The 26,951-nt window shown below is 38.9% G+C and overlaps 1 protein-coding gene across 2 annotated transcripts in view; it reads left to right on the top strand.

The window, feature by feature from the left end:
• Nucleotides 1-26,951, top strand: part of LOC122072871 (cullin-associated NEDD8-dissociated protein 1-like) — a 90,667-nt gene that overhangs the window by 37,174 nt on the left and 26,542 nt on the right. For both annotated transcript variants that reach the window (XM_042637293.1, XM_042637294.1), the window contains 11 exons: nucleotides 4,251-4,364; nucleotides 4,454-4,537; nucleotides 4,603-4,743; nucleotides 16,575-16,667; nucleotides 16,757-16,878; nucleotides 16,977-17,139; nucleotides 17,224-17,463; nucleotides 25,248-25,496; nucleotides 25,583-25,768; nucleotides 25,890-26,036; nucleotides 26,184-26,300. In XM_042637293.1, the coding sequence (XP_042493227.1) occupies nucleotides 4,251-4,364; nucleotides 4,454-4,537; nucleotides 4,603-4,743; nucleotides 16,575-16,667; nucleotides 16,757-16,878; nucleotides 16,977-17,139; nucleotides 17,224-17,463; nucleotides 25,248-25,496; nucleotides 25,583-25,768; nucleotides 25,890-26,036; nucleotides 26,184-26,300 (1,656 nt within the window). The remainder of the gene's footprint in view (nucleotides 1-4,250; nucleotides 4,365-4,453; nucleotides 4,538-4,602; nucleotides 4,744-16,574; nucleotides 16,668-16,756; nucleotides 16,879-16,976; nucleotides 17,140-17,223; nucleotides 17,464-25,247; nucleotides 25,497-25,582; nucleotides 25,769-25,889; nucleotides 26,037-26,183; nucleotides 26,301-26,951) is intronic.

Below are 26,951 nucleotides of genomic sequence, written 5' to 3'. Positions count from 1 at the left end.
TATCCCACATATTCAGTGAAAATGACCCAACAGTAATTTGACTATCTTCCCCCTCCCCATGCTTCAAAAAATCTGGCTTGAGCTGAACACAATGACATGTATATCATACAGTCTAAATCCCCTGAAGTAATTATTTAAAATCTTTTTCATAGGAGAGGTGAAAGAATTTTATTAAATAAGGAGGAGAGTTACATAATTATATCCATAAGACGACGGTCTAGATATACCCCATGAAGAGAAGGAAAGTTATAGCCATGATAAGGCTTATGTCTAAGCTGTCTACCCTTGAACGATCTCCTGAGTCCCATCACTTGTCAAGGCCTCCAAACCTGGGACCTTTTTTGGGGGGTATAATGTACGTATGCAATAACAGCAATTATTTTAGACCTGGATTTATTAAAAACACACCTGTTACTTTCCTTCTCTAAATCCCAATGAAATTCCTTAAGGGATTAGCTCCCATAAATTGTAGCTCTGGGATTAAGTGCCTAGTCAGGCCAAGCATTAAGTGTCATCTCAAGTTGGGATTTGGGAAGATGGAGCCCGACCAACTCCAAGAGAACCCGAAGAATATGATGCAAGCAAAGCTCAGGAAGAGGCTTATTTGAGTCTTGGTCGTGAAAGGTCTGTGGTATTACCCAATCCAATATGATCTTTGTCTGAACTCATCTTATTTCTATATTGATAGGGTAGACCATTTTCAGTCATATTCAAGGTAAGTACATCTTGCTGATGTGTTAAATGCCATCATTGATGCATAGTTTATCCAACTGAATTCCACTTGCTACTAAAGTTTGGTAATTCTTTAATTGAAAGGTTAAGTTCTATATTATCATTTAAGTGTACCTCAATTAACTGAAGTTTGGTAATTTGTAGATGTCAGATTTGGCATCCTTTTGAAGCTGCGCATCTCTGAATCCTACAAATCTACTTATCATAAAATATTAGAACTTTACGCTGTTTTATTATAATCAATTTTTTATGAAGTTTTTATTAATCTAATTATTTGTCTCGAGACCTCAGGATTTTCTACAGGACCTATTGATCCACCAAAGGTTTCATTTTTTATAGTATTGTATTTAACAAAACCAAGTAGGTTTAAAATTGCCGTTAAAACAAATTGGCAATCTCCTGCCCAAAGTTGACCAGTACAAACTGCAAAACCAGTTGTCCATATATTTACCCCACTGGCTTTTTAATACCCTGCCTACTCGTCTTCTACTGGCTTATTTGTACTCTGCCTGGATTTTTCGTTCAGTGGTAATGAGTGGAGTGTGTCAGTTGTCGGCTTGAGTTGGATATCGGAGGGCAAATAAAGCTACGACATACCTAACTGAAAAATATCGTGGAGTATATTTTTCCTCGAGCTCCGTTTGGTTGCAAGGGGAATTAAAGGGAAGGGAAGTGAAAATTTTCATACTTAAAAAGGAAACTTTTATAATCATTACCCATGTGATCCCATGTAATTGTATAAACTACTTAATTTTTTAACCATATTTAGTAATGGTACATTTTACATATTATAGCGGAGTTTTCTTTTTTTATGTGAACAAAGAATTTGTAACCAAAGGAAAGAAGGGGGAAGGGGGAAGAAGAACAAGCGCCAACACTAATGCCAAATAAGGCCCAGTGAACACAAAGAGGGGGAGGGAAATACCAAAGCAGCTGTAACACACTAAATAGGGGGGAAAACCCAACAAAGTGATTGGACCCTAACACAAGGGAGGTCCCAAAAGGCTAAGGGAAGAAATTACAATATGTCACGACACAGGAATGGTTACGGATTTATGGGCTAAGGGGCATATATTTCTCGCGTTGATGGTAGACATGTAAAGGAGCCTCAATGAGGGTGGACGTTCCTGAGGCATGCACGATGGTTGATGCATCCTTCTCGATTGGAAGAGAGCCTTCAATGGATTCAGGGTCAAAGACCATAGGCAAGGAGGAGATAGTAGCTGGGTCAGGGTGGACTGGTCGGGTGAGAAGAAGAGGAGATGGGATGTAACGGTTTGGAATGGGTAGGGAAAAGATGGGCCGAATGAGAGAGATGGGCTAGGGACTAGGGTTGGGTTAAGATGGGTTGTGAGAGTGATGGTCATGGCTGGGAGAGGGGTACAAGAAGCAGGATGGAGGGTACCACAAAAGGACTAAGATGGAAAGAGGGAGGAAGGCCTCTTCTCGAAGAGGAGATGAGGGAGAGGCCTCAGACAGAGAGGCAAGGAGAAGGGGGGAGAGAGCCAGCGTGAGGTAGAGGATTATCATAAGGGTGGCAGGGGTTCTGCGAATGACCGAGATCAAGACCAGGAGAAGGGAGCAAAGAGTCGTCAACATCAACCCAGGATTCTAGGGTTTGCAGAATGGCAAAGTGATTGGATCCAGAGGAAGGGAGGGAGAGACTATTAGTAGGATCATGACAGACCGAAGGATTGTTGGGGGGAGGTGGGAGCAACGTTCGAAAGACCCCTAGAGGTGTTAGACACTGGAATTTCAGCCCTCCGGCAAGTTGATGACTTCTGTTCGACTTCCGGCTGTGGTAAGGTTGATGGGAAGAGGAATCCATTTGGACACGATCAGAAGATGGAGGTCTTTTGGAGCAAAGGGTTTTGGTTGCAAAATAAAGTGAAATTTAATAACCAAATATGGGATGATTTGAGGTTAATGATACAGTCACATGGGGTAATGATAGCAAACATTTCTTTTTTAAGTATGAAAATTTCACTTCCTTTCCCCTTAAATATCCCTTGCAACCAAACATAGCCTCAAGTAATATTGTTTGTTCATGTGAAAGCACATAGCTTTTTTATTTATGTGCTAAAAAGAAAAGTTGTAAATTTCTTGTTCCTTGTAATATTTACATGAAGGTCTAAATGAAATGCAGTTTGTAGCTTAAAGATGCAAAATTGAGGTATTTAAATCATATCTTCTGTTTGTTTTATAGGTTTTGTGTACTTGGCTTAGTGAGGTTTTTCTGGTTATAACCCTCTGGACTTTGGATCAGTGGTGCAAATAACTGCTAGATGAATGGGGTTGAAATAGTTAAATCATTGTGGTCCATACTTTTATGTGACCTTTCTTCTGTTTATTGGCATTTGGGTTATCAATTCTTGTCTAGGAAGAGTTGGAGTTCATCCTTTTTCAATATTTTCCTTTTTTATCAGTCTGATTTTGTTGATGTGTTGCCTGAATTATGATTATGTTGTGGAGTTTATGTGTTCCTTTATTTTTGCTGGCATACAATTTGGACGCTTGTCTTAAGTAGGTTTTCTCTAGCTATTCATTAGTTATGTTCTACAACCACAAACAACAAAAAACAACAAACTTAGCCTTATCCCAACTTAATGGGGTCGGATGCATGGATCCATACACAACAAAGTCGGAAAAACTTTTAAACAGAAAAAAGGGGGAGGGAAGAGATGAAAAGAAAGATTCGAGTAAGAGGAAGGAGGCACAACCCAACAAGTCAGGAGAATCTCAACTAAATGGGATCAGCCACATGGATCCTTGCCCTCTATCCAAGGTCATACTTGGGACCAGATTGAGACTATGCATTTTTTTCCTCATCAGTTCGCCTAAGGTCATTTTAGGTATGCCCCTAGCTCTTTTAGTTCCTTTAATCAGAATCAGATCACTCCTCCTTACTTGGGCATCCTCAGGCCTCCTTTGAACAGGGTCATACCACCTCAAACAATTTTCGTGGAGCTTGTCATTGATCGGGGCAACTCCCATATCAGCTCTAATATGCTCATTCCTTACTTTATCCTTCCTAGTTTTGCCAAACATCAATCTTAACATCCTCATCTCAGCTACACTTAGATTCTCTATATGACATTTTTTAACTACCCAACATTTCTGCCCCATACATCATAGCTGGTGGTCGCACAACAGTCCTATAAAATTTTGCTTAAAAAGCTTTAAAGGAATACACCAATGACACAACACTCTGGACGCATCTCTTCACTTCATCCATCCCACTTTAATTCTCTGTGATGCATCATCCTCTATGCCCCCTTTTTAATTTGTGGTTGACACTAGATACCTAAAATAGTCACATTGCGGAATCTCTCTCATCAATTTTCACCACTTTATCAGTTATGCTCTACTATATATTAATTTTTCTGATGTTAATCGTGATGCACTCCATTAGTTGTTTACTTCTTAGATATTATTTATCTGTTCAACTTTTGTATTACTATTTATTTTGGTTTGTTTTTGCTTGATCTTCCAAAAGATTTATGTATTTGTTGATCCAGGCCTTGTCTGGTCCTATATTATCTGCTGTTGGTGAGCGTTATTACAAAGTCACCGCTGAGGCGTTACGAGTATCTGGAGAGCTTGTCCGTGTTGTACGTCCACCAGATTTTAAGGTGAAGATATTTTATCTTTGTTGACTTGGAATCTTTAGCACAACATTTCAGGACTTGTATGTCATGGTATGTAACTATTGCTGATGCAGGGTCGGGGTTTTGATTTTACACCTTATGTTCACCCAATATACAATGCCATTTTGACACGTCTTGCAAATCAAGATCAAGATCAGGTTGGTAGAACTATAAATCAAATTTTACTTTTTTTGTTTGCTGTATCTCATAAAATTCTTTCCAGGAAGTCAAGGAGTGTGCTATTTCTTGCATGGGCCTGGTAATCTCGACTTTTGGCAACAACCTTCAAGCGGAGTTACCTGCATGCCTTCCTATGCTTGTTGATCGGATGGGAAATGAGATAACCAGACTTACAGCAGTTAAGGTGTGTTTTTTTTCATGAAATATGCCAGGGGGAAGATGCCCTCTTGTGCCGTTTCTTTTAGTCATTATTACTATGTTTCTGTTTTTTCTCATTACCAACACCTTTGTTTCGTTTAGAACCAGCCCTAGTTAGTCAGTTATTGCTATGTTGCTATTTTATCAAAGTACCAGTATCTTTGTCTGGTGGTGTTTGTATGCACGTGGTTTTTGTTGTCTCATGCATGTGCTGTATATGCATACGGAATGCAGAAGCATGGTGATGGGGTGGGCCTGGGTTGTATATCTTTCGGATTTGGCATGTGCTTAATTTTGTTTAGGTTTACCTGCTGATTCTTCTATATATTTTTCTCTTGGCTCATAAATTTGGTTGTACATGCATGTTTTTAACTATGTTTTTCTTACTGCTGTGAGTTGTAACTATTACTTCTTGTATCACATTAATTCTTATGTTTGGAAATTTTGAAGTCCCTAAATGCTACTAAATAGGTATTTATCCGAAAAAAGCTAAGTTGAAGAAGTAATAAATTATACCGTTGTGAGTTTTTAGGAGGGGGATGTTTGTATTGATAATTCTGGTTTTACAGGTTATAGTGGGTGGTTGAAATTAGGAGAGTTGATGACGATATATGTCTGTTGGAATGATAAGAGTATTTTGGGAATATATATCTTACAAGTAAATGTGGGACAATAATGTTACAATTCCAGAATCCTGCAATCAAATCAAAGAAGGAAAAAAGAAGAAGAAGAGAAGAGAGGAGAGAGGCGAGAGCACAAATCAGTCCCAAATAGGGGAACTAACCTACGGCTCTGACCAGAATAGTCTGCCGCAGGTCATTCCCGTGATATATATAAGTTCCAACATTAGCGCTGGGACAAGAATACCCCTGTACCGTGCGCTGATCAAACCCTAATACATAATAGAACCCGATAGGACCTGAGTTGATCAAAACCTAATACATAATAGAACCCGATAGGACTAAAATTCCCTTACTCCTAAAACTCAACAAATATATTACTTATACAAGGATAAATATGTATTTTTGTTGTCTTTGTGTTGTAAATAAATATTAATATAAGAGAAGGAAATTGATATTTCCTCTCAAGCTTTCCTCCTATTTTTTGCCTCTTCACTCACATCTTCTTCTTCTTCTTCCTTCTCCTCCCATCTTGAGACTGATTTTCAGTGATATCAGTTCACTTTCTACTGATTATCAAATTCAACTTGGTACCAGAGCCCCGTTGCGGGTTTGAGAATCGGATAGGTGATTCCCTATTTTTCACCTTCCTTGTGAGGAACTAGAAGATAAGTGTTCCAGAAGTCATTAGAGGATGTAAGGGCCTTAGATTAAGATCCGTAAGGTTGATAGAAACTGGTCTGCTAGAGTGATTGAAGCTGGAAAAGATTGAATCAATGTAGTTCTATGGCCAACACTTCAGTCCCCCAGACCTGGATGTCATGCTCTGTTTCTTCTTAATCTTTGACTTGTTGAGCATGAAACCAAAACCATTCAGGTCGCCCTGGAGTCTTATTTCAGAGGCCTGAGTGCCAAGTTTAGAAAGATGATGCACTGGTTGCAGTACGCCAGCACCTCACACATGGCTGCATTGTTGTACTGCTAGGAAGGTACGGTTCTGCTCCACTTTGTGTTTATAGTGCTTGATTCTGTTACCTATCAGATTTGTGTGTGAGTTGAGATGCTTCATGTAACTCTTTGACCCCATTAACCTTGGCACAATATTGACCTCTTTGGCCCATGCCTCAAGGTTTTAAAACACGTTGTGCCATGTTAAGGAGGCTAAAGGTTGTTAACTAGTCCAACAATCTCTCCCTAGGCGATGTGGGACTAAAGTTTGCACGCCCTCACTGATCTCCCAAACCATCTTGTACTTGTCGTATTCTTGGTGGAGACACCTCACTGATCTCCCAAGCGGGTCTGGTACTTCCTGCATTCTTAAGTGTCACAATCTTCCCCCTTTTCGGCACAATGTCCCCGTTGTGGCCCCACACACTGTCTGGGCCGGCTTTGATACCACTTATAACGCCCCGACCCCATTAACATTATTATAATATTGTCCTCTTGGCCCATGGGCCTCAAAGCTTTAAAACGCGTTGTGCCATGTTAAGGAGGCTAGAGGTTATTGACTAGCCCTGTGTTCTCTTCTTAGGCGATGTGGGACTAAAGTTTGCACACCCTCACCGATCTCTCAAACCCCTTGGTACCTGCCGTATTCTTGGTGGGGACACCTCACCGATCTCTCAGGCTGGTCTGGTACTTGCCGCATTCTTAGGTGTCACACCTCAAGTATATGCTTCATGTTTTGAGAGTTTTTTCCCTCGAGAAAACATAGTCATAAAAGATTTCATTAGATATTTCCGTGATGTTTCTAAAATCTGAGAGTTCTCTTAAACTGGGAAAGATGGCCTGTTTTTTGTTCGGTGGAATGTGGACTCCCCACCTATTTTTTCGGGTGTCTGACCAGATTTTAATATACGATTGGGTCATAAGTGATCCAATCCTAGGCAGGATCTGAAATTTTGGCTGAATAAAGAAGATGTCCTCCAATAGGCTTGGTTCTAGCTCTCAAACACTCTGTCATAGCAAACAAACAAAAGGAAAATAAGAAAAGAAAGAGAATTCGATGGAGGGTTGAGAAGGGGGAAGAACTAGTGAATGGGCATCTCTCCTAGGGCATCTCACCCAACTACATCCCACAGCACAACAACATAAGCCATCTTTTTTTTTTTCATTAATAAATTCGTGTTCAACGTTGTAGCTGCTTACAAACTTATATAGAAGACTCAAAACTGACGCAAAACACTAAAAAAGAAAGGCTTAACTCAATCCTTAACTAATGGGGAAACCTAAACTGATTACGAAACTAAAATAACAAAGGAAAAAGACTAAAAATAGGACTCTAACTAAACTAATGAATTAAATCCCGTTTTCCTATTTTCTACTTATATTCTAGGCCTATTAAAGTGGCCCATAAAGAAAACCCATGAGATCAAAGGCCCAACACATACATAACCCAACCTAAAGCTTATTTGCAATAAAACAAGCCCATTAAGTGACTTATCTACATCAGATTTGTTACCATGTCTGAAGTGAGTGGGTCTAGAGAAATTAGTACAACTCCAAGTATTCTGTTCATGGACAGTTTAACTCCCCAAATATCTATTGTCAAGTTAGACAACACCAATTATCTAGATAGGTCACGTTTCGTAACGCTATATTTGAGAAGTTAGGGTAAGCTAGGGAAATGGAGAAATTGAAGTCCAAGTCTCAATGATCAAGCATATTGGAAGTAGGAGACGAAAATGCCACAGTGATGACATGGCTGATCTTTTCTATGAAACTAGAAAAGGAGGTCGATGCGTAAATTAACAGCAAAAGAATTATGGGACAATGTTGCTTGGACATCTGATCGAATGGATGATTAAGCAAAGCTGTATCATCACCTCTAGAAGATTGTCACCATGAAACAAGGCAAGACGTCAATATCTGGATATTATAACACAATTATTGGGATAGAATATGATCATTATAGAGACCTAAAATTATCAAATCATGATGATGAACCTAAAGTCTACTTCGAATTTTTGAGAATGAGCCCATCTTTTTCTGGGTGAATAATAAATGTATTAAAAGATCAAGAGAAGGAATATGCAGTCCCCAAAGGAAAAGAAAACAAAAAATAAAAAATACACAAAGCCAAGAGGCCAGCAAGATGAAAGAAATGCTACAAATCACTCGGGGGGTGCATCAGGAGAGGATAATAGTCCGAGGGAGACCCAACGAAACAATGATGAGCGTGTTCCTTGGGAAGTCCCCAACAGGCTTGTGGGGAAACACATGGATCTTAGAACTAACATCAAAGAAGATGGCTTCTAAATCATATCATGAGACAGAGAGTTGGAGGTCCATCTTCGAAAACTACGTTCCATCCACATGTGATTGATGGTTGCACAGAAGGTGAGCTTGCCAGTGGTGTCACAGACAAAGGTTCTAGATAAGGTCATGTCAATCCAAAGCCATTCCCTTTGGAGGGGAAGGGGGTGTCTTCTAGAAGACCAGCAGCTGCGAAGAATATTTCTTCATAAAGAAGAAGAGAAAGGACAACTGAAGAAGAGCTGATCAACATCTTCAACCCCAGTCCAGCACATCTTAATTCTTCTAGGAAGCTTGAACCCAGAATATGAACCAATTTGGGTTCATATTTTGGGTAAAGTAGCTCTTCCATCCTTAGATGAAGTTTGTGGATTTCTACATGGTAAAGTGACAAGAGACAGGCTATGGAGGTAAATCCTTTCCCTGAGAAGTCTAATTTAGCTTATGTCTCTCACAAAAGCAATCGATTTGAGGAAGAGGACGTGGAGGTGGTCCTGGGGATGACAAGGGTAAGCTCAAAGGCGAGCATTGTGGCAAAACTTGACATACCAAACAAACATGTTGGGAGCTTTGTGGCCATCCATCTGGACAAATGGTTGGTAGTTGTCAAGGTGGGAGGATAATAATAACTAGAGCTTATACAGTTGTTGCTAGCTATGACCCTTGATAAAATCCTTCTCCATCGGGGCCATATAATGATGGTAGCCCCCTTACCAAAGAAGAAGTTGATACCCTTCGACATGCTGTGACAAAGTTCAGAAGTACTTTCACAACTGTCATCTTCTCATCAGTCAGTCAGGCACCTCAACTTCTGCCTTACATAGTTTTACATCTAATATCTCTATTTTTTTGATCATTTATTCGGTTGCCACAGTTCATATGACCATTATGTTACTTTCCTTTGATTCCTACACTGTCTATTCAGGTAGAGAGGAAGTTAGGATTGCTGATGGTATCCTTCATCTATTTCTGGGAAAGGCAGTGTGCAAGATCCATATTTAATACCTCTTGATTTGGTTCTTCATATCCCCAGCTTTACTACTAACCTTCATTCTGTCAGTCTTAAAACTAAATCCTTGAATTATAGCGTCACCTTCGTCCCTACTCATTGTTTGTATTAGGATCTAGTGATGAAGAGGACTATTGGCAGTGGTCGTGTGCTGAAAGGGCTTTATCTACTCAATTCTCCATCATCCTTTTTCAGTACGACACAGTCTTATGTTTGTGAGATTAGTAATAATAGTACCGTTGATACTATGATTGGGAATATAATGCTTTAGCATAAGTGTTTGGGACAAATTTTCTTTGTTGTCATGAAAAAAACACTTGCCTCAATTGTTTTCTACTCTCTCAAGTTCATTTGTATTTCAATGTGGATCTTGTCAATCTGCCAAACATTGTAAATCTCACTACTCTTATCATGACTATAGAATTGATTCTCCATTTCACATGGTTCATTTTGATGTTTGGGGACCAGCTAGGGATCTAAACGGATAGTCGAAAATCTGAATCAATTCGCATCCTCATCTGTATCCATATCCGTATCCGTCTAGGGGTATCTGGATCTGAATTCAAATTATCCGAAAAATAATTATCCTATTCGAATAGATATCCAAATAATAATAAAAAATTAAATAGTAATGATCTCGAGGTTCCTGAAGATTCGTCAAGTTCTAGAGAATAAGGAAAAGAGCTAAGGCAACTGAGAGACATGGATTTAGAGCGAATCATATCTGCTAGGAGGAGAAAGATCCGGCCTACACAAGTCAGGGATGTAAACAAATATTCAAAAGCTAAATTATATTTGCTTCCGTATTCGTTTAGGGGTATCTGTCCAGTTATGAAAATCTGGATCCTATCACATCCGATCCGTATTTGACCTGTATGACCGTATCCGATCTGTTTACATCTCTAGGACCTGCCCCTTCCCATTCTATTTGGCATCAATTACTCCATTACCTTTGTCAATGATTACTCTCACAGTACATGGGTATATCTTTTGAAACATAATGTGTTTGCTTCCTTTAAAAGTTTCGATCATATGTTATGCACTCAATTTGAAACTCGAATTAAGATTGTGAAGTTAGATAAAGAGGGTGACTACATGTATGAGGGGCTGCAAAGTTTCTTTGATGAGAATTGGATAGTTCATCAACTTGCTTGTGTTGATACAACTCAATGAAATGGAGTAGCTGAAAGAAAAAAACCGTCCGCCTTTCTTCTTTTAGTCTCTTCCACCTAATGTCTTTTGTTGTGTATTTTATGTCCATGTTCGTAAATCTGACTGCACTAAACTTGACTTAAAGCCTCTTAATTGTATATTCCTGTGTTACTTATTAAGAAAGACTACAAATGCTATCATCCACTTTCTCGGAAATGGTTGGTATCTAAGGATTTTAATTTTTTTTGTTTTTGAGTCTGTTCCATTCATTTCTCCTCATACACTACCTCTTCAGGGGGAGTGGAAGTGAAGAGGTGCCTTGCCTGTTCCACTTCCACCTTTCTCTTTTGATTCTGGCAAACATATTAATATTGAGAAAGTGAGTGAAATTTGAAATAGGAGCAAAGGAATGGAAGAGATTCAAAAAGAAACAGGAGGGAGATGAAGTTGAAAGAGGAAGAGATAAGGGGGTGCTTCCCCTAGTGTACATCCGAAAAGCAAAGAAGATAATGCCAACGGTTCTCTTCAGATCCTCATCATCTTGATTCAGGTAGTTCTCCACCAAGTCCACCTGAATTACCATTTAAGTTGAATCTACCTATTGCTGTGAGAAAAGGAAAAATATCTTTTACTAGTCATCCCATCGCCGAGTTTGTCTCCTACAGTCCTATGATTCTATGTCTGTTACCAATCTTTCCTACACAGTTGCATTGTCCTCCATTTCCTATTCTCAAGAATGTTTACGAGGCTATGGTTGATCCAAGTGGAAGGAAAGCTATGTGAGAAAATGAGGGCATTAGAGAGGAATGGCGCTTAAGATTTGGTGGATCTTCCAGAGGGAGGAAGAGTTCCAGTGGGATTTAGATTTGTTTTCATGGATAAACATCATTCAAATGGCATCATTGAAAGATATAAAGCTAGAGTGTTAGACTAGTAGCAAAAGGGTATGGTCAGTTATATGGGGTTAATTACCGAGAGACCTTTGCATCAGTAGCTAAGTTGAACTTTATTAAGAATTCTTCTGTCCTTGGCAACAAATCAGGAGTGGTCCCTTTATAAGTTTGATGTAAAAAATGCATTCCTTCATGGAGATCTAGAAGAGAGAGTGTACATCCAAACTCCTCTATGATTCAGATTCCCTGCTGCTGAAGGATAGGTGTGCAGACTAAAAATAAGTTCTTTGTGGCCTTGAACAGTCACCTAGAGTTTGATTTGACTTGATTCAGATAAGCCATGATGAGAAATGGGGGTCTACACATAGCCAACCTTATCACACTCTGTTCACCAAAAAAGAAAATGGCGAGCTTATAGCTCTCATGGTTTATGTAGATGATATTGTGGCGACTAGAAATAATCAAGAGGAGGTGAGAAAGTTGAAGGCTTATATTGCACAACATTATGATGTTAAAGATCTTCATACGAAGAATTACTTCTTGGGAATTGAAATTATCAAGATCTAAAAAGGCAATCTATATTTGGCATTGGAAGTACGTTTTAAATCTCATAATTGAGATAGGGATGCATGGTTTCAAATCCAATTAGAACCACAAATTGAGTGAAGAAAGTGGGCATCCCATTATTGATGCAAGGAGATATCAGAGACTTGTGGGGAAATTGATTTATCTCTCTCTCTCTCTCGCAGCCGTCCAAATATAGCATACGCTATTGGTGTAGTTGATGGAGGGCCGGTAGGGGTAGGGAAGAATCCCTGAGATGAACTCAGAGTTGCAGGGGAGGGAGATAGGATTCACACGAGAAAAAAGGCAGGGGGGGGAGGAAGAGAAACGCACACAACCTGCAGGCTCTCAAACCACACAAACTCAATTCATATTTTCATTATCTGATTTGTCCATCGGTTACAATCATTATTAGGACAATAAAGACATAAAAAAGGAAATCAACTGAAATAGGAAACTACCCTAACATAGTAAACCAACTCCTACATGTCTTAATTTGGAAATAAATTACTTAAATAAATAAAATCTCCTCAAAAATCCTACTACACCAAGGACCTAAATATGGGTCTGGTTCATCTCTGTTGGATGCCTAGATGGTTTGGATCAGTCCACTGGTGTGTATTTACATCGGTAGTTAGTCAATTTATGCTTGCCCTCAGAACTGGCCACATGGAACCAGTGTATCCCATTCTTAGGTAACAAAATTCAAGTGCAGGGAAAGATTTGTTGTTAAAAAACAATAACCTAAGGATCTAGGCATATACAAATGCAGATTGGCTGGATCAGTTAGATAGAAGATCAACATTAGGTTCTTGCACCTTTGTAGGTGGAAACCTCGTGACTTATCTGTTGTTTCCGGATCCATTGTTGAAGTGGAATTTAGAGCCATTGCTTATGGAGCTTGTGAGCTCCTGTGGCTGAGCCGCTGAAGAGATTAATCCAGGAGTTGGGTTTTGAGCCAGATGGTTCTATGAGGTTATATTGTGTAAACAAGGCTGCTATCAGCAATTCAGCATAGCTCACAATCTTGTCCAACATGATCGTACCAAGCATATTGAATTTGACTGTTACTTATCATGGAAAAACTTCAGTTTAAGATGTATCTGTACACCCTTTGTGAAACAAGAGAACTACTGGCTGATATGTTAACAAAAGGAATTAATTCCATACATTTTTATACTTATTAGGCAATCTGGGCATATGTGATATCTTTGCCCCAGCTTAAGGAGAATGTTGGAATGCTAAGATATTTTTGGAATGAATGTCTATACTGTACATGTGGGACAATGTATTACTTATATGGGTGAATATGTACTTTTGTTGTCTTTCAATTAAGAATATAAGAGAAGAGAATCGATAGAAGCTTTTTCCCCATATCTTTGTTATTCATGTTCTTCTTCATCTCTTCTTCTCCTTTATTCTGTGACTGATTTTTCACTAGGAAGGATTAAAGTATCGGTATCGGTTGTCGTATCGGTCGGCCAAAATTAAGATACGTATCAGAAGGTATTGTATCGTATTGGAGATACACTAAAGATACACACATAAATGGATAGGATACATTTTTTTAAACACTTTTGCATAAAGAATTTGTTAAAAAAAGCTATTGATAACATGTATTATGCATAAACACTAAATTGAGGGTATCACACTAAAAATTCAAGGTTGTAGTTGTCCCATAAATGTAAAATCCTTGTTCTCAACCTTGATTTCCACTTTAGTTAGAGAGAAATATGGTTGACAGCAACTTTGGAACAAAAACCCCTCAAAAAATCGTGTTTTTCTGAAAAATTACCCATCTTAGCCTTTATATGACCGTAGCGCATTGTATCGGTACATACCAATACTCACTGATACGTACCGATCGATACATGCCGATACGTACCGATCGATACATATTGATACGTACCGATACATACCGAAATGTACATTTCACCTTGATTTTATATTTTCCAGAGTCGTATCGGTGCATATCGTATCGTATCAATGTGTATCAGTGGTGTATTGATGCATATCAATATGTATCGTAGGACATATATCAATACGAAATGATTTTAGAAATTTCATGTGTCGTATCGTTGTGTATCGTATCGGTCGGCTAAATTTAAGATACGTATCGGAGGGTATCGTATCGATATCAGAGATACTTTAAACCATGTTCACTAGTCACTTTTTACTTATTATCAAACTCAAATATGTGGTCCTTTGAATGGTCATGAATGCACATCCTATTTCGATGGATCGACCTGAGCCCGTTTTGGAACCTAGACCAAGAACTGGGTCTGATTGATTTTTGGAATCTAGTTGGATTTTAGGAAATTTAGGATTTATTTATTATGGGAATAATATTGTAATTTTTCTTTGGCTAGATACTACGAGTGATATTTTATATCCTTTTCTTTTTGCTTGTGTATATTAGAGTAGGATCCTTTAGGGGGTGTTTGGTTCAGTAAATCTTTGGGATGACATTCTTTAGAATGATAATTCTTAATTTTTTGAGTTGTTTGGTTCCACTAGGATGACCCTCATAAGTGAGCATCCTACTTCCCGTGAATGACCATATTACAAAGGATGTGTTTCAAATCTGTGTTTACCTCAACACTAAAACTCAAATTTGAGCAACCTTTTTACCACCTAGTATAAAAGGATAAAGCGGACAGACGTTCTCTACGGAAGCCAATATCTCAACCCGCGAGAAACATGTACTAGCCTCAAGGCAACCAAACGATTTTTCAGAAAGAAACATAATTCAGAAGAATGTCTATCAAAAGATTGACTTTCATAACCGATACATACACCATTTGATTTACCGAACCAAACACCCCCTTATTGTGTTTTCAATTTTAGTTTATTCCTTAGTAGAATAGGTTTCCAATTTGAGATGTCTCTTACTTTTATTATATGTAGCTGAAGGACACCGTATGGACAGATTGAAGAATGAATTGAACTTGGTTGTGTGGTGTGTGCCTGAGTTGCTTGGCAGCCCTTGGCTGTGTGTGTGATTCCTCTCTCTCCCTTGCAACTCTGAGACCCATCTCAGGAATTCTTCCCTTCTCCTACCAGCCCTCATTTTTTAACCAAGATTATGGGAGAGTAGTGGTACTTGCTTTGTCGTAGAGAAAAGGGATCACTTTGCTATGCCGTTCTTATGCCTTCGGAAGACTTTTTTGGAAATTGTATGGCTGTCATTGTAATATGAAACTGGATGTTCAACAATGAATAGAAGTAGAGGTTCATGGTGAATTATAAGAAGCATAATTTTGATTTATTTATTAGGGCAGGCCAAAGGAGATAAGTAGAGAACAATAGGAGATTCTAAGAAATAGAGAAAGAGAAAGATAGAAAGGATATATATATATATATATGGGCAAGAGAACAATACCTTCTGGCTTAGGTACACACCAGCAGGAGCGGCCAATGGGAGGACACGCATGAGCATCTTCAGCGCGTATGGTCTTTTCGAACCTGCTGTGTCTTGGCGCAGATACATGCCAAGAGGTAGCGTTTTTTCTTCCTATATATAGGGAGAGGGTTGGGCGTGCCACCAGATTTCGGTATGCTAATGGCAAACACCAATCGAGCAATCACAAGGCTGGACACAAGAGGGCAAGTGGGTGTTTCCCAAAGGGGGAGGAGAGAGGATGACACAAGCTGGCACCCTGGTGGCGTGCCCACCCTTATTTATATAAATACATATTATATATATTCCATAGGAATCCACCTGTGGATCTCTTGGGATCCACCAAGAGATCTTGAGTAATCCATATTTGGTTGTAATAGAAGGAATCCATTGTCAAAATCCAGGTCCTGAAAATCAACTTCTTTTTTTCCCTTTGACTTATAGAATCGTACCTAAAAAATTGGGGATATGTTTTTTTTTTTTTTTTTTGGGGGGGGGGGTGTGGAGGGGGAGGCTGTTTGGTATTTGGCGGCTGGCGCTGTTTCTTTTTTATTAACAGCCAAAATCAAGTCACAAAATGTCTCAATTAGTTATTTTTTTAGCATTAAATTGGCGCTTTGGTATACCCATAGTTCTAGGTTTCGGAAAATTCGACCTTAATTTCAGAAATTTCAATGGTTTTGACTAGTCCCTAGATTTCCAAGTTTCGGAAATTTCGACCCAAAATTCTAGAATTAGCCCAAAAAAATAACTGGTTTCAACCAGGTCCCAGTGAAAACCTAGTCGAAACCCGAAATTTTTAACCTTGGGTATGCCTTGGTTTCACAGTAGTGTACTGACGAGTATAAGCCATTTCATAAAACAGGAAACTGTTTTCTTTCATTGTTTAAATATTCAAATAAAGCTTAAAGTTGTGCACTACAGGCATTTGCTGTCATCGCTTCTTCTCCACTCAAGATTGATGTATCGTGTGTCCTCGATCATGTTATCGGAGAGTTAACAGCATTTTTGCGGAAGGTATGCGACTGTGCCAAATCTTCTTCTGTGAAATCTGTGTGTGTGTGTGTGTGTGTGTGTGTGTGTCTAATTTGCTTCTTGGGAAATAGGCAAATCGGGCATTGAGGCAGGCAACTTTGGGAACATTGAATTCTCTAATTGTTGCTTATGGTGATAGAATTGGTTCACCTGCTTATGAAGTTATAATTGTGGAACTTTCATCTCTTATAAGGTTCGTCTTTAGTTCTCTCTCTTCCCCCTTCTTGTCTAACCTTATCCCTTGTATTTGTCTTCTTATATTGTTCTTTACATTCATTATTTATGTGCCAGTGATTCAGACTTGCATATGACGGCTCTTGCATTGGAACTTTGCTGCACATTGATGGCTGACAGGAATTCAAGCCCAAATGTTGGTTTGACTGTTAGATATAAAGTTCTTCCTCAGGCCCTAACATTAATTAGGAGCTCACTGTTGCAAGGACAAGCACTTTTGGTATTGTCCTTAGCCTTATACTGGCTATTGTATTCAGATCATGATCGTCAGAAGTATTGAACATGTTCTTTTTCAATGCTGCAGGCTCTGCAAAGCTTTTTTTCTGCATTAGTCCATTCAGAAAACACAAGTTTTGATGATTTGCTAGATTCTCTTCTTTCTAGTGCTAAACCATCTCCCCAGTCTGTTGGTCTTGCAAAGCAGGCCTTGTATTCAGTAGCTCAATGTGTTGCTGTTCTATGCCTTGCTGCGGGTGATCAGAAATGTGCATTTACGGTAGAAATGCTTACAGACATACTTAAAGATGACAGCAGTACCCATTCTGTAAGTTTGTTCAAGCTTCAATTATATTTATTTGCCCTTTTCTTGTAATTTTTTTTTTCACTAGATTCTTTTTCTGTAAGGTTTTCTTCTTAATTTCTATTGTTCTTTCAATTCATCTTTGGTTGTAATGATGTTATTAGTATGTGAGTGTGGCCTTACAGAAAATAATTGATAACTGCTCAGGAAGCACAGTCCCTTTCTCCAGAGACCAAGTCATCTGTTTCTTTACTAAACTCAGAACTATGTCAGAAGAAATTACGTAAAATCTAGGGTGAATGTACTTTCGAAAACATGTAGTGCTGTCACACTTCTCAAGATTGCCGTCAGGTATATGATAGATTACAAAATGTTTTTGGAACTGAAGATGACCACTTTTGACTCGGGATATAATATGTTGCTTAATAAACAGGCCATATTACTCAATTCTCAAGTCACATTTTTTGGGAGTAACCTTTCCATTAGATGCACAAAGTGTTCTACTCAGTCATGAATGTCATCGTCCTACCAAGGTGCTAGAGGTTTTTCTAGATAAATTATCATTTAGACTACAGAAGTACCAGACATGGGAGAGAGTGTTTGTTGGATCAGCATGACCGGCTTTGGAAACCCAAACCCAGATGGAACCAGTCGAACCCTGCTTTTTGGTCTATTAAGGGTTGGAAATAGATTTTAGTTCATTTTTATGTCTTTTATTTGCTTGGATTGGATACATAGGAATAGACTAGTTATTTTGAACCCTATTTAAGTTTTAGAGTTGGATTAGGACTTAGGAGATAAGAGGTTTACATTCTAATTAGGATTCTTTTGATTTTTGCTTATTTATATATTGTATTCCAACGATGGAAGTACAAATTTGAAGAATAGAATTTTGCTGGTTGCTCTACATGAGTGTGTGAACATGTGATTCCTCCTTTTCCCTGCAACTTTGAGATCTATCATATTTCTCCCCTCTATAAACGGCCTCCACCACTTTGGTTTCAAAGCCAAAGTCCCCATCTTCGCTTCCCTTGCAATAATTCCATCTTCTTGTTATTTCTATTTTTTTTTGTTCTGCTTAGGTAGCGGCACCTATTCTACCGAGAGCTGAGCAAAAAAAAAAGAACTCTCTCTCTCTCCCTCGCATCCATGCCCTTCCTCTCTATGGCCCTTTCCTTCGCCTATAACCCTAAACTCTGTGCTATCACTCCCCCAACCCTCTCTTCTGCAACGTTCTGTAACAATATCCCCTCTCTTCTACTTTCACTGACATCTCTGCAACATCCCACAACAACCCTTTTTTTTTTTTTTTTTTCATTTTGTTTAATACCTTTCCCCACCTTCTGCGCTATCACTTCCAGCCCCCTCCCGACTCCTACAAGAACACCCTTCGATACCCAAAGGCAACCTCTCCTGATTCCCACAGGGAACTCACCACCGCCCTCCCATGTCCCCTGTAACTTCGATTGAGTCCCCCCTCCCACTCTAGGTTTCTGCCTGCGAAACAAAAAAGAAAGAGTGAAGAGAGCGAGAGACATAGAAGAGGGGAAAAAAAAAGTGGGAAGTCATACCTGATTTTAGAAGCCTCCACCACTAGTTCAAACTCAAACTCCCTGTTGAAGTCAGAGTTCCCACCGTGTCTCCTAAGATTCTGCTACTGGTCGTCGAAGTTCCCATTGCGGGTCTCCTATTGCCAAAGGTAGAAGACAACTTCAACACATCTTCCACCCCTTCTCCAATGATAAGTCTTTTTTTAACACCAATTCCCCCCCCCCCCCCCCAACACACACTTTAACGTCTCATCTTTAAGCCTTATACTGCTCTTTTTTTTTTTCGTAGGCCCCTCACTAATCTTTATTCTTTCTTCTATTCTGACCATTAAGAATAACCCCTCCCATTAATGCGTGGTCTTCCACTTGTTGGATTTTTTTTTTTTGGTGAATAAATAATTCATTACCAAGAGGAGAAGAATATACAAGGGAAGAGGGGGGGGGGAGGGAGGCTTAAGCCAACAAGGAGCATCCAACCCAGGGGACAAACAAAAGACAATGACTAAACATCACAAATCTACTAAACCAAAAGGAGGGGGGGTGGGGGAAGGAGCCAAATGCCATCAAGTAGGATGGATGAGATCAACCTGAAGGTTCCAATAGGCAACAATGTGGGTATTTCGGCGGTAGTTGATAACAGAATGGGATTGAAGGGTTTGAGCTTTAGAGGAAACATTAAAGTGGATAGCTTTCCAAATCTTATCCGGAGATCAAGATTTGGGGATCCATCTATGGATGTTTTGCTCCATCCAAAGCTGAAAAATAGTAGCACAAAATGCCAATTTACCAATGGTGTCACAAATGGAAGAGACAGAGAAGGTCATGTCAATCCATATCCATTCCCTGTGAAAATGGATGATGGATCTCCTAGGCCAGCACTTGGAAATAATGGTTTTCCAGATGAGGGAGGAGAAGGGGCAGGAGAAGAAGAGATGGGAGATATCTTCAATACCTTGGGGACAGAGGCAGCAAGAAGGGTTGGCTAGGATATGACAGTGAATAAGGAAGGATTGAGTAGGGAGACAGTTGGACAGGCAACGCCATAGAGTAAAGCTATGGCAGGGAATATGGCCTTTGAACCAGACCACCTTATGCCCACGGAACTACCGAAGAAGGGGTTCGGATAAAAGACCACCTTCTTTGGAACTACTAAAGAAGGGCTTTTTTTTCTTTGTTAGGTTGCTTTCTTCTTTTTAAAGTTTTTCCATGCAATTAACTATTGGAATCGTGTTTTATCCGAGTGGATCTATATCAAACCCAAATAGGGTTTCCTAACCCAAGATTGCCACCAATTTGGAGATTCTATCCATATCTTAATCTTTGCGGCCATTAGTGAGATTCTCCAAGAGCTCAACCCCTATAAAGGTGAAACCAATTAAAAATTGACATCCTCAGTGAACGTGTCAATACCCTAACCGCAACTGTCAATTCCCTTCATACTATGATGTCATCCATACAAGCTTTTATTTCTGATAAAGGAAAGTGTCATGTAATATGGGGATTCTTCCAACCACATCCCCAAGCAAGGTTTAAAGTGTCGGTATCGGGCGTCGTATTGAAAAGGTGATTTTAAGAGACATCGTATCGTATCATATCATATCAAAGAGAGCAAGATATGCTAAAGATATGTATGGAAATGGTTAAGAAACGTATAGAATTTTTTAGGATATATGAAAATTATAGTTTTGAAGCATAAAAATTTAACTTGTGAAATAAATAATGTATAAAAAAGGACAATAAATTATGATGAGACAAGTTCATTCAATTGATTTTATATAAAGGATGAGGTTTGTTACATGTACTAATACCAATTTCTTTTAGGTATCGTATCAGTATTGTATCATATCAGTGCCTTAAATATACGATATGTCTCATGGTACCCTACCACCACCACCATATGGAGTTGGTCGATATAATGATTATGGAACTGAAAAACGAGCAAAGCTGGATGTCCTCGATTTTATAGGGCTAATAACTTAGAGTAATACTTTGATTAGGCTTACAGTTTGTAGATATTTTTTAGATGGTATGGGTTGATTCTGGCCAAAAAGATCTTATTTGCGGAGACAAAGTTGAAAGGCACTGCTCGAGTCTGGTGGATCAAACGCCAGCAATAGAATCAGACTCGAGGCATTGAGTTAGTCATTACTTGGACTGTAAGATGAGTGAAGCCATGAACCGGAGATTCTTGCCTACTGACTACAAGCAGCGTATGCACCTCAAGTTTGCACAGTTACGACTAGAAAGCATGACCTTTAAGGAGTACTATGCCCGGTTTTATTATTTAGCCACTGGGTTTGATTTTGAGTGGGATGAAGAGGTATTTGTGGCACAGTTCCACAATTCTTTGTACCCTCTGATCAATGTTGCACTTGCATCAGTTAGACTGCTTACAATGGAGGATGTTGTATAGGTGTCATATCAGGTAGAAGAAAGTCTAAAGCAGCATACTTTTTTTTTTTTTGCTGAGGAACCCTTGAACCTGCCCGGGTTTACAGTTCAAGCCCGAGGTAAACCCCAGTTGTACGAAGCTTCCCCCCACCCCTTGTAACGCTTTAATCGTGTGAACTCAAACCTATGATCTCGTGACCGAAGCACATCATCCTAAACCAACCAAGCAAACCCATGAGGGGTTCTAAAGTAACGATACACCTGAAGGACTTATATAGTACTTTTCCTGAGGGTAATAGCTCTAGTCAACATCAATCGTTTTCCCGGGAAAAGTTATTCAGCCAACCATAGGTAATGCAGGAGTAGATTACAAGTAACTAACTCCGCAGTTTATAATCCCAAACAATACAAATAGGAGTAAGAAACAAAGAAATAATACCATTAAATAAACCCCTAAGGATACAATACCCATATAGGAGCAAAACCAGCCCAAAACCCAACCAGATAGGAGAGAGAAAGACGTTCTACAAAGCTAGACAGAGAAAGGTGCGGCCAAGTCTATGGGAGTCCGATTGAGCTTCACTTTTGGGTGTAGATAGTCCCTAAACCCCCAAATATGAAGGGCTTCTGACGGCTAGTTATGGAGTTATGCGCTTTCTTGATTTTCAGACCTATAAGAGAGAATGTGAAGAATTTTGCAGGAACAACAACTTGTCTTCTTTAGATAACCTTCAAGAGAGGATCGATTGATCTTCTTAGAGTATAGAACCAGTCCTCCAAAAGATCTGCAGATCAGATCTCAAACTTGGGTAGCAATGAGGGTCGATTGGCTTCAAGAACAAGAACTCTTTGGCTGGCTGATTCTGATTTTGTATGCTTTAACAGGTCTAAACTTCTAATAACAATAAACAAAAAATAAAAATAGAAAAAGAAGAATCGATGGAGGGTTGAGAAGGGTGAAAGAGAATAAAGGAATGGGTATCTCACCCCTCAGATTTTGGGTATCACACCCCTCAAAGGATTAGGCATCTCACGTCTCAATAACAGTTTTTTTAGCTAAAGAGTAATCACTCAATAATTCATTCATTCAAATCTGCCATTACAAGTACATAAGCTCCTCTATTTATAGAGGGCAGAATAGCAATCAAACTACTATTAGGAGTTAGTTTCCCAATAGGACTAGACACTCCTGCTACAACTAGGAGCTAGTTTCCTAATAGGACTAGACACTCCTACTACAATTAGAAATTCATAATAGGACTAGGACTTGACTTTATGACTCCAACATGGGGTAGGACTAACTAACTAATAGTCCATATAGGACTTTACAATTGACCAATGGCCTAATGAGCCTTTATTGAATTAAGTAGCAACTAACTAAACTAATGAATTAAATCCCGTTTTTCTACCTTGTACCCATATTTTAGGCCCATTAAAGTGGCCCATTTCAAAGAAAACCCATGGGATCAAAGGCTCAACACATATATAACACAATACAAGGCTTATTTGCAATAAAATAAGCCCAAGTGACTTATCTACATCAATAGGCTACTGGTTCATCTGTGGCATCTTCACAACCTAGCTGACCACATTTTCTGCCTCAATGTGGTTCCAACAGACCTCATGTGATGTCGAAGGCTGCCATTGCTGTTTTATGTATGGAAATATTAGTGTTTAGTGTCCTAAATGTTTGGTAGCTTATATTGATGATGATTTTTTTATACCTTATGTTCTAGAAGAGCGTCTTGGTTTTGAGACAGTTGATTTGAATGAAGGGCGTAGCCGGGTGAAGTAAAAAACAATAACAGTGATGGGGAGCAACACCCTCGTTATGTTTTTTGTTTTGTATTGGCCACTCACAAGGTCATGGAGGATGAAGATTGGCACTATAGAAATATCTTCTAGACCTCGGCAATGACTAATTATGTAGTCTGCTGATCAATGGAGGTAGTTGCACTAATGTTGTCTCTGAAGACGTTTGAAAGCTGAGATTGTAGATAAAGCCACATCCAAGTCCCTACAAAGTTGCATGGTTGAACAACACCGATTTTAAGACTATTGATAGGTGTTTTCTCATCTACTCTATTGGTGGATTTATGGATATAGTACAATGTTGATGTCTTGCATCTGAAGATGTCTCATATTCTTCTTGGTTGATTGTGCCTGTTTGATAAGAATTAAGATGGTACAAAATTGTGGTTATGTGAATATCTACTCTTTTAAGCACAACAACAAAGCCATGAAGTTTTTTCCCACTAAAGATCTCTCCGACATTAAACTTAATAAGGTAGCTGGATCATTCCTCTAGTATGTTGTAATGGCTTCCTTAGTCCTCCAAATTTGACGGAGTCAAGTTCTTTTCAAAGGAGGAGAATTGATGTGGAAGTACTTGATTGGTTGGACTAGCATGACGAACTTTGGAAAGCCAAACCCTGATTGGACCGGTCTATACCAGTTTTTGGTCTAATAAGGGTTGGAAGTAGTTTAATAAATTTTTTTGTCTTTTATTTGCTTGGGTAGGATGTGTAGAAATAAAATAGTTACTTTGAACTCAAATAAAGTTTTAGAGTTGGATTAGGCTATAGCATTTTACATAGAATTGGATTAGGCTATAGAGCTTTACGTTCCAATTAGGATTCTTTTCATTTTTACTTATGTATACATTGTATTCAAATGATGGAAGTACAGATTTGAAAAATAGAATTTTGTTGGTTTCTATACATGAGTGTATGAACCTCTTTCCCCTACTACTCTGAGATCCCTCTCAGATTTCTCCCCTTCTCTAACCGGCCCTCCACTAGTAATGGTCATACAAGTCTGCTCTAGGCCCATTTATTTTACTCAATCACTAATAAACTTAGATTTTGGGTCTTGTATGATAACCTCATGTTCTCTAGGCCTATCTCTTTAACTCTATTACTAATAAACTTAGGTTTTGGGTCTTATATGATAACCTCATGTTCTCTAGGCCTATGTCTTTAACTCTATTACTCATAAACTTAGGTTTTGGGTCTTATATGATAGCCTCATATTTTGAGTACTCCAAACTGAGGAAACATTTCTTCTTTTTTGCATATGCAGAGGTGATTTTGGGTTTTATACAATTACTTCATCTTGAGTACACCAAACTGATGAAACATTTCTTTTTTGCATATGCAGATGGATTTTGGGTTTTATACAGTAACCTCATCTTTATTTATTTATTTATTTTTTTTTTTTGGGGGGTGGGGGGTGGTTTCTGCAGAGGTTATTTTGCCTTCAGGGAATTTTAGATTCATGAATGAACTTAGGCTGTTCCACCCCCCCCCCTTCCGCCCCAAAATGATTTACTATTCCCTGTGAATATCCATTAAATTTTGTATCTCTTGGCTCAAGTTCGAAGGACCTTTTGAAAGTGCCTTTCTATAGCACCTCAACTCAGCCCTTCCCCTACAGGAAGAAAGGGGGGGGGAGGGAATAGTGTCATATTATTTGTCTATGGGTTTGTGACTGGGCAGACTGTTTTGAAGTTGAAGGTGACATTTGTGACAAATGACAAATGCGCAATCTGAAACTAATACTTAGAGCCCAGATTCTTCTGCATGGGTTCTCTTCTCCTTACTTACAAATTTGGATTCTGGTCCTTTAGGTAGGCCTTGGGTTGTACACAAGCACCTATTTTAATACGTAATTGGTTACATGTTTTTGTATTCGAGTTGTTACCTATTACTTGAATTTGAAGTTTTACCATTTGTAGTTGGTTTCATATCTGTCTTGAATATAATGCCTAGAAGTCATCGGAGTCAGTTATTTGTCATTTGAAAATTCATTGATTTTGCTTTTTCTGCTGTGACTCTTATGCATGTCCATGGTATTTAACTTTTTTAGGCTAAACAACACTTGGCCTTGCTTTGTCTGGGAGAAATTGGAAGAAGGAAAGATCTCAATTCACATGCACACATAGAGAACATTGTTATTGAGTCCTTCCAATCTCCTTTTGAAGAAATAAAGTCTGCTGCCTCCTATGCTCTTGGAAATATAGCTGTGGGAAATCTATCGAAGTACTTGCCTTTTATTTTGGATCAAATCGATAACCAACAGAAGAAGCAGTATCTACTGCTTCATTCTTTGAAAGAGGTTTGTTCGCTGGTTGGTATTGCCATTTGAACTTCTTGATGCTCTTCTTTTTTGCACTATTTGAATATGTATATTCCACTTTGCAGGTTATTGCAAGGCAGTCTGTAGACAAAGCAGGCCAAGCTGAGTTTCAGGATACAAGTGTGGAGAAGATACTAAAATTGCTTTTTAATCATTGTGAAAGTGAGGAAGAGGGTGTACGTAATGTTGTTGCTGAATGTCTTGGCAAAATTGCTCTTATCGAGCCTGCAAAGCTTGTTCCTGCTCTTAAGGTACACTTTTAATTAGAATTTTAGTGTTCTCATTTTTTTGGGCATAGTGTGTGGTTAAGCTTCATATTTATGTTAAAACACTTACGCAACGGGGCATAATTGTTTTGTGCTTTTAATATAGGTGCGGACAACTAGTCCTGCTGCATTCACTAGAGCTACAGTTGTAATAGCAGTTAAATATTCAATTGTTGAGAGGCCAGAGAAGATTGATGAGATTTTATACCCTGAGATGTCCTCATTCCTAATGCTTATTAAGGATCATGACCGGGTAAATAATATTTCTCCAACAAGTAGCAGAGAATTCAGTTTCGTATTTCCCACAGCGATTAAGCTTTTATGTTCGTTCTTTTGATAATCTTTTGCATGATTTATTGATTAATAATCAATTTTATTGTTTCTTTCAATGGATGTCCAGCATGTTAGACGTGCAGCTGTCTTGGCATTGAGTACAGCAGCTCACAACAAGCCAAACATTATTAAGGGGCTTCTTCCAGAGTTATTACCCCTTCTTTATGACCAGACTGTGGTTAAGGTAATGTGCAGTTCAAATTTTGTATCTTCGCACTGTCAGCACCCAACTCCTGAACGCTGTTTCTGTTTTCTGGAGATACATGGTCTTTGGTTCTAGTATAAGAAAGAAACACCTATTTATTTTCTGGACATACACGTGTCAAACACCAACACACAGACGTTGATTTATGTAGTTCGAAGGAGGAGAGGAGGTGGAGGCCCATCAAGCGAGGCAGGCCAGCAGTATCTGGGTGGAGTTTAGTTCAGTCATGAGCCTAACTTCCAGCCCATTATCACTAATAAGTTCTTGTGTGGGGGGGACAGCTAGCTTCTATTGTTTAATTTATTTAGTTGCTATTTTGAGTTGTTATTAGATACTATTATGGCATTAGATTGTTCCTTTTTATTTTATTTCGTTCTGTACAAGCCCCCTACACTATTCATGGGGCTCTTTTTAGCTCATTTCCTTTTTTATTTTTTGGGTGAATAAAATAATTCATAACCAAGAGGAAAAGAATATACAAGGGGGGAAGAGGGGGTGGGGGTAGGCTTAAGCCAACAAGGAAAAGTCCTAACAAAGAAAATAACTAAAAGGAGCAAAGCAACATAAAGCAGCAACTAAATAACCAAACAACTGTACAGCAACTGGAACTGACAGAATGGGGGGGGGGGG

This window comes from Macadamia integrifolia, chromosome 3 (genome assembly GCF_013358625.1).
Source record: "Macadamia integrifolia cultivar HAES 741 chromosome 3, SCU_Mint_v3, whole genome shotgun sequence".
Taxonomy (NCBI): domain Eukaryota; kingdom Viridiplantae; phylum Streptophyta; class Magnoliopsida; order Proteales; family Proteaceae; genus Macadamia; species Macadamia integrifolia.
This window is presented reverse-complemented; position numbering and strand designations above follow the sequence as displayed.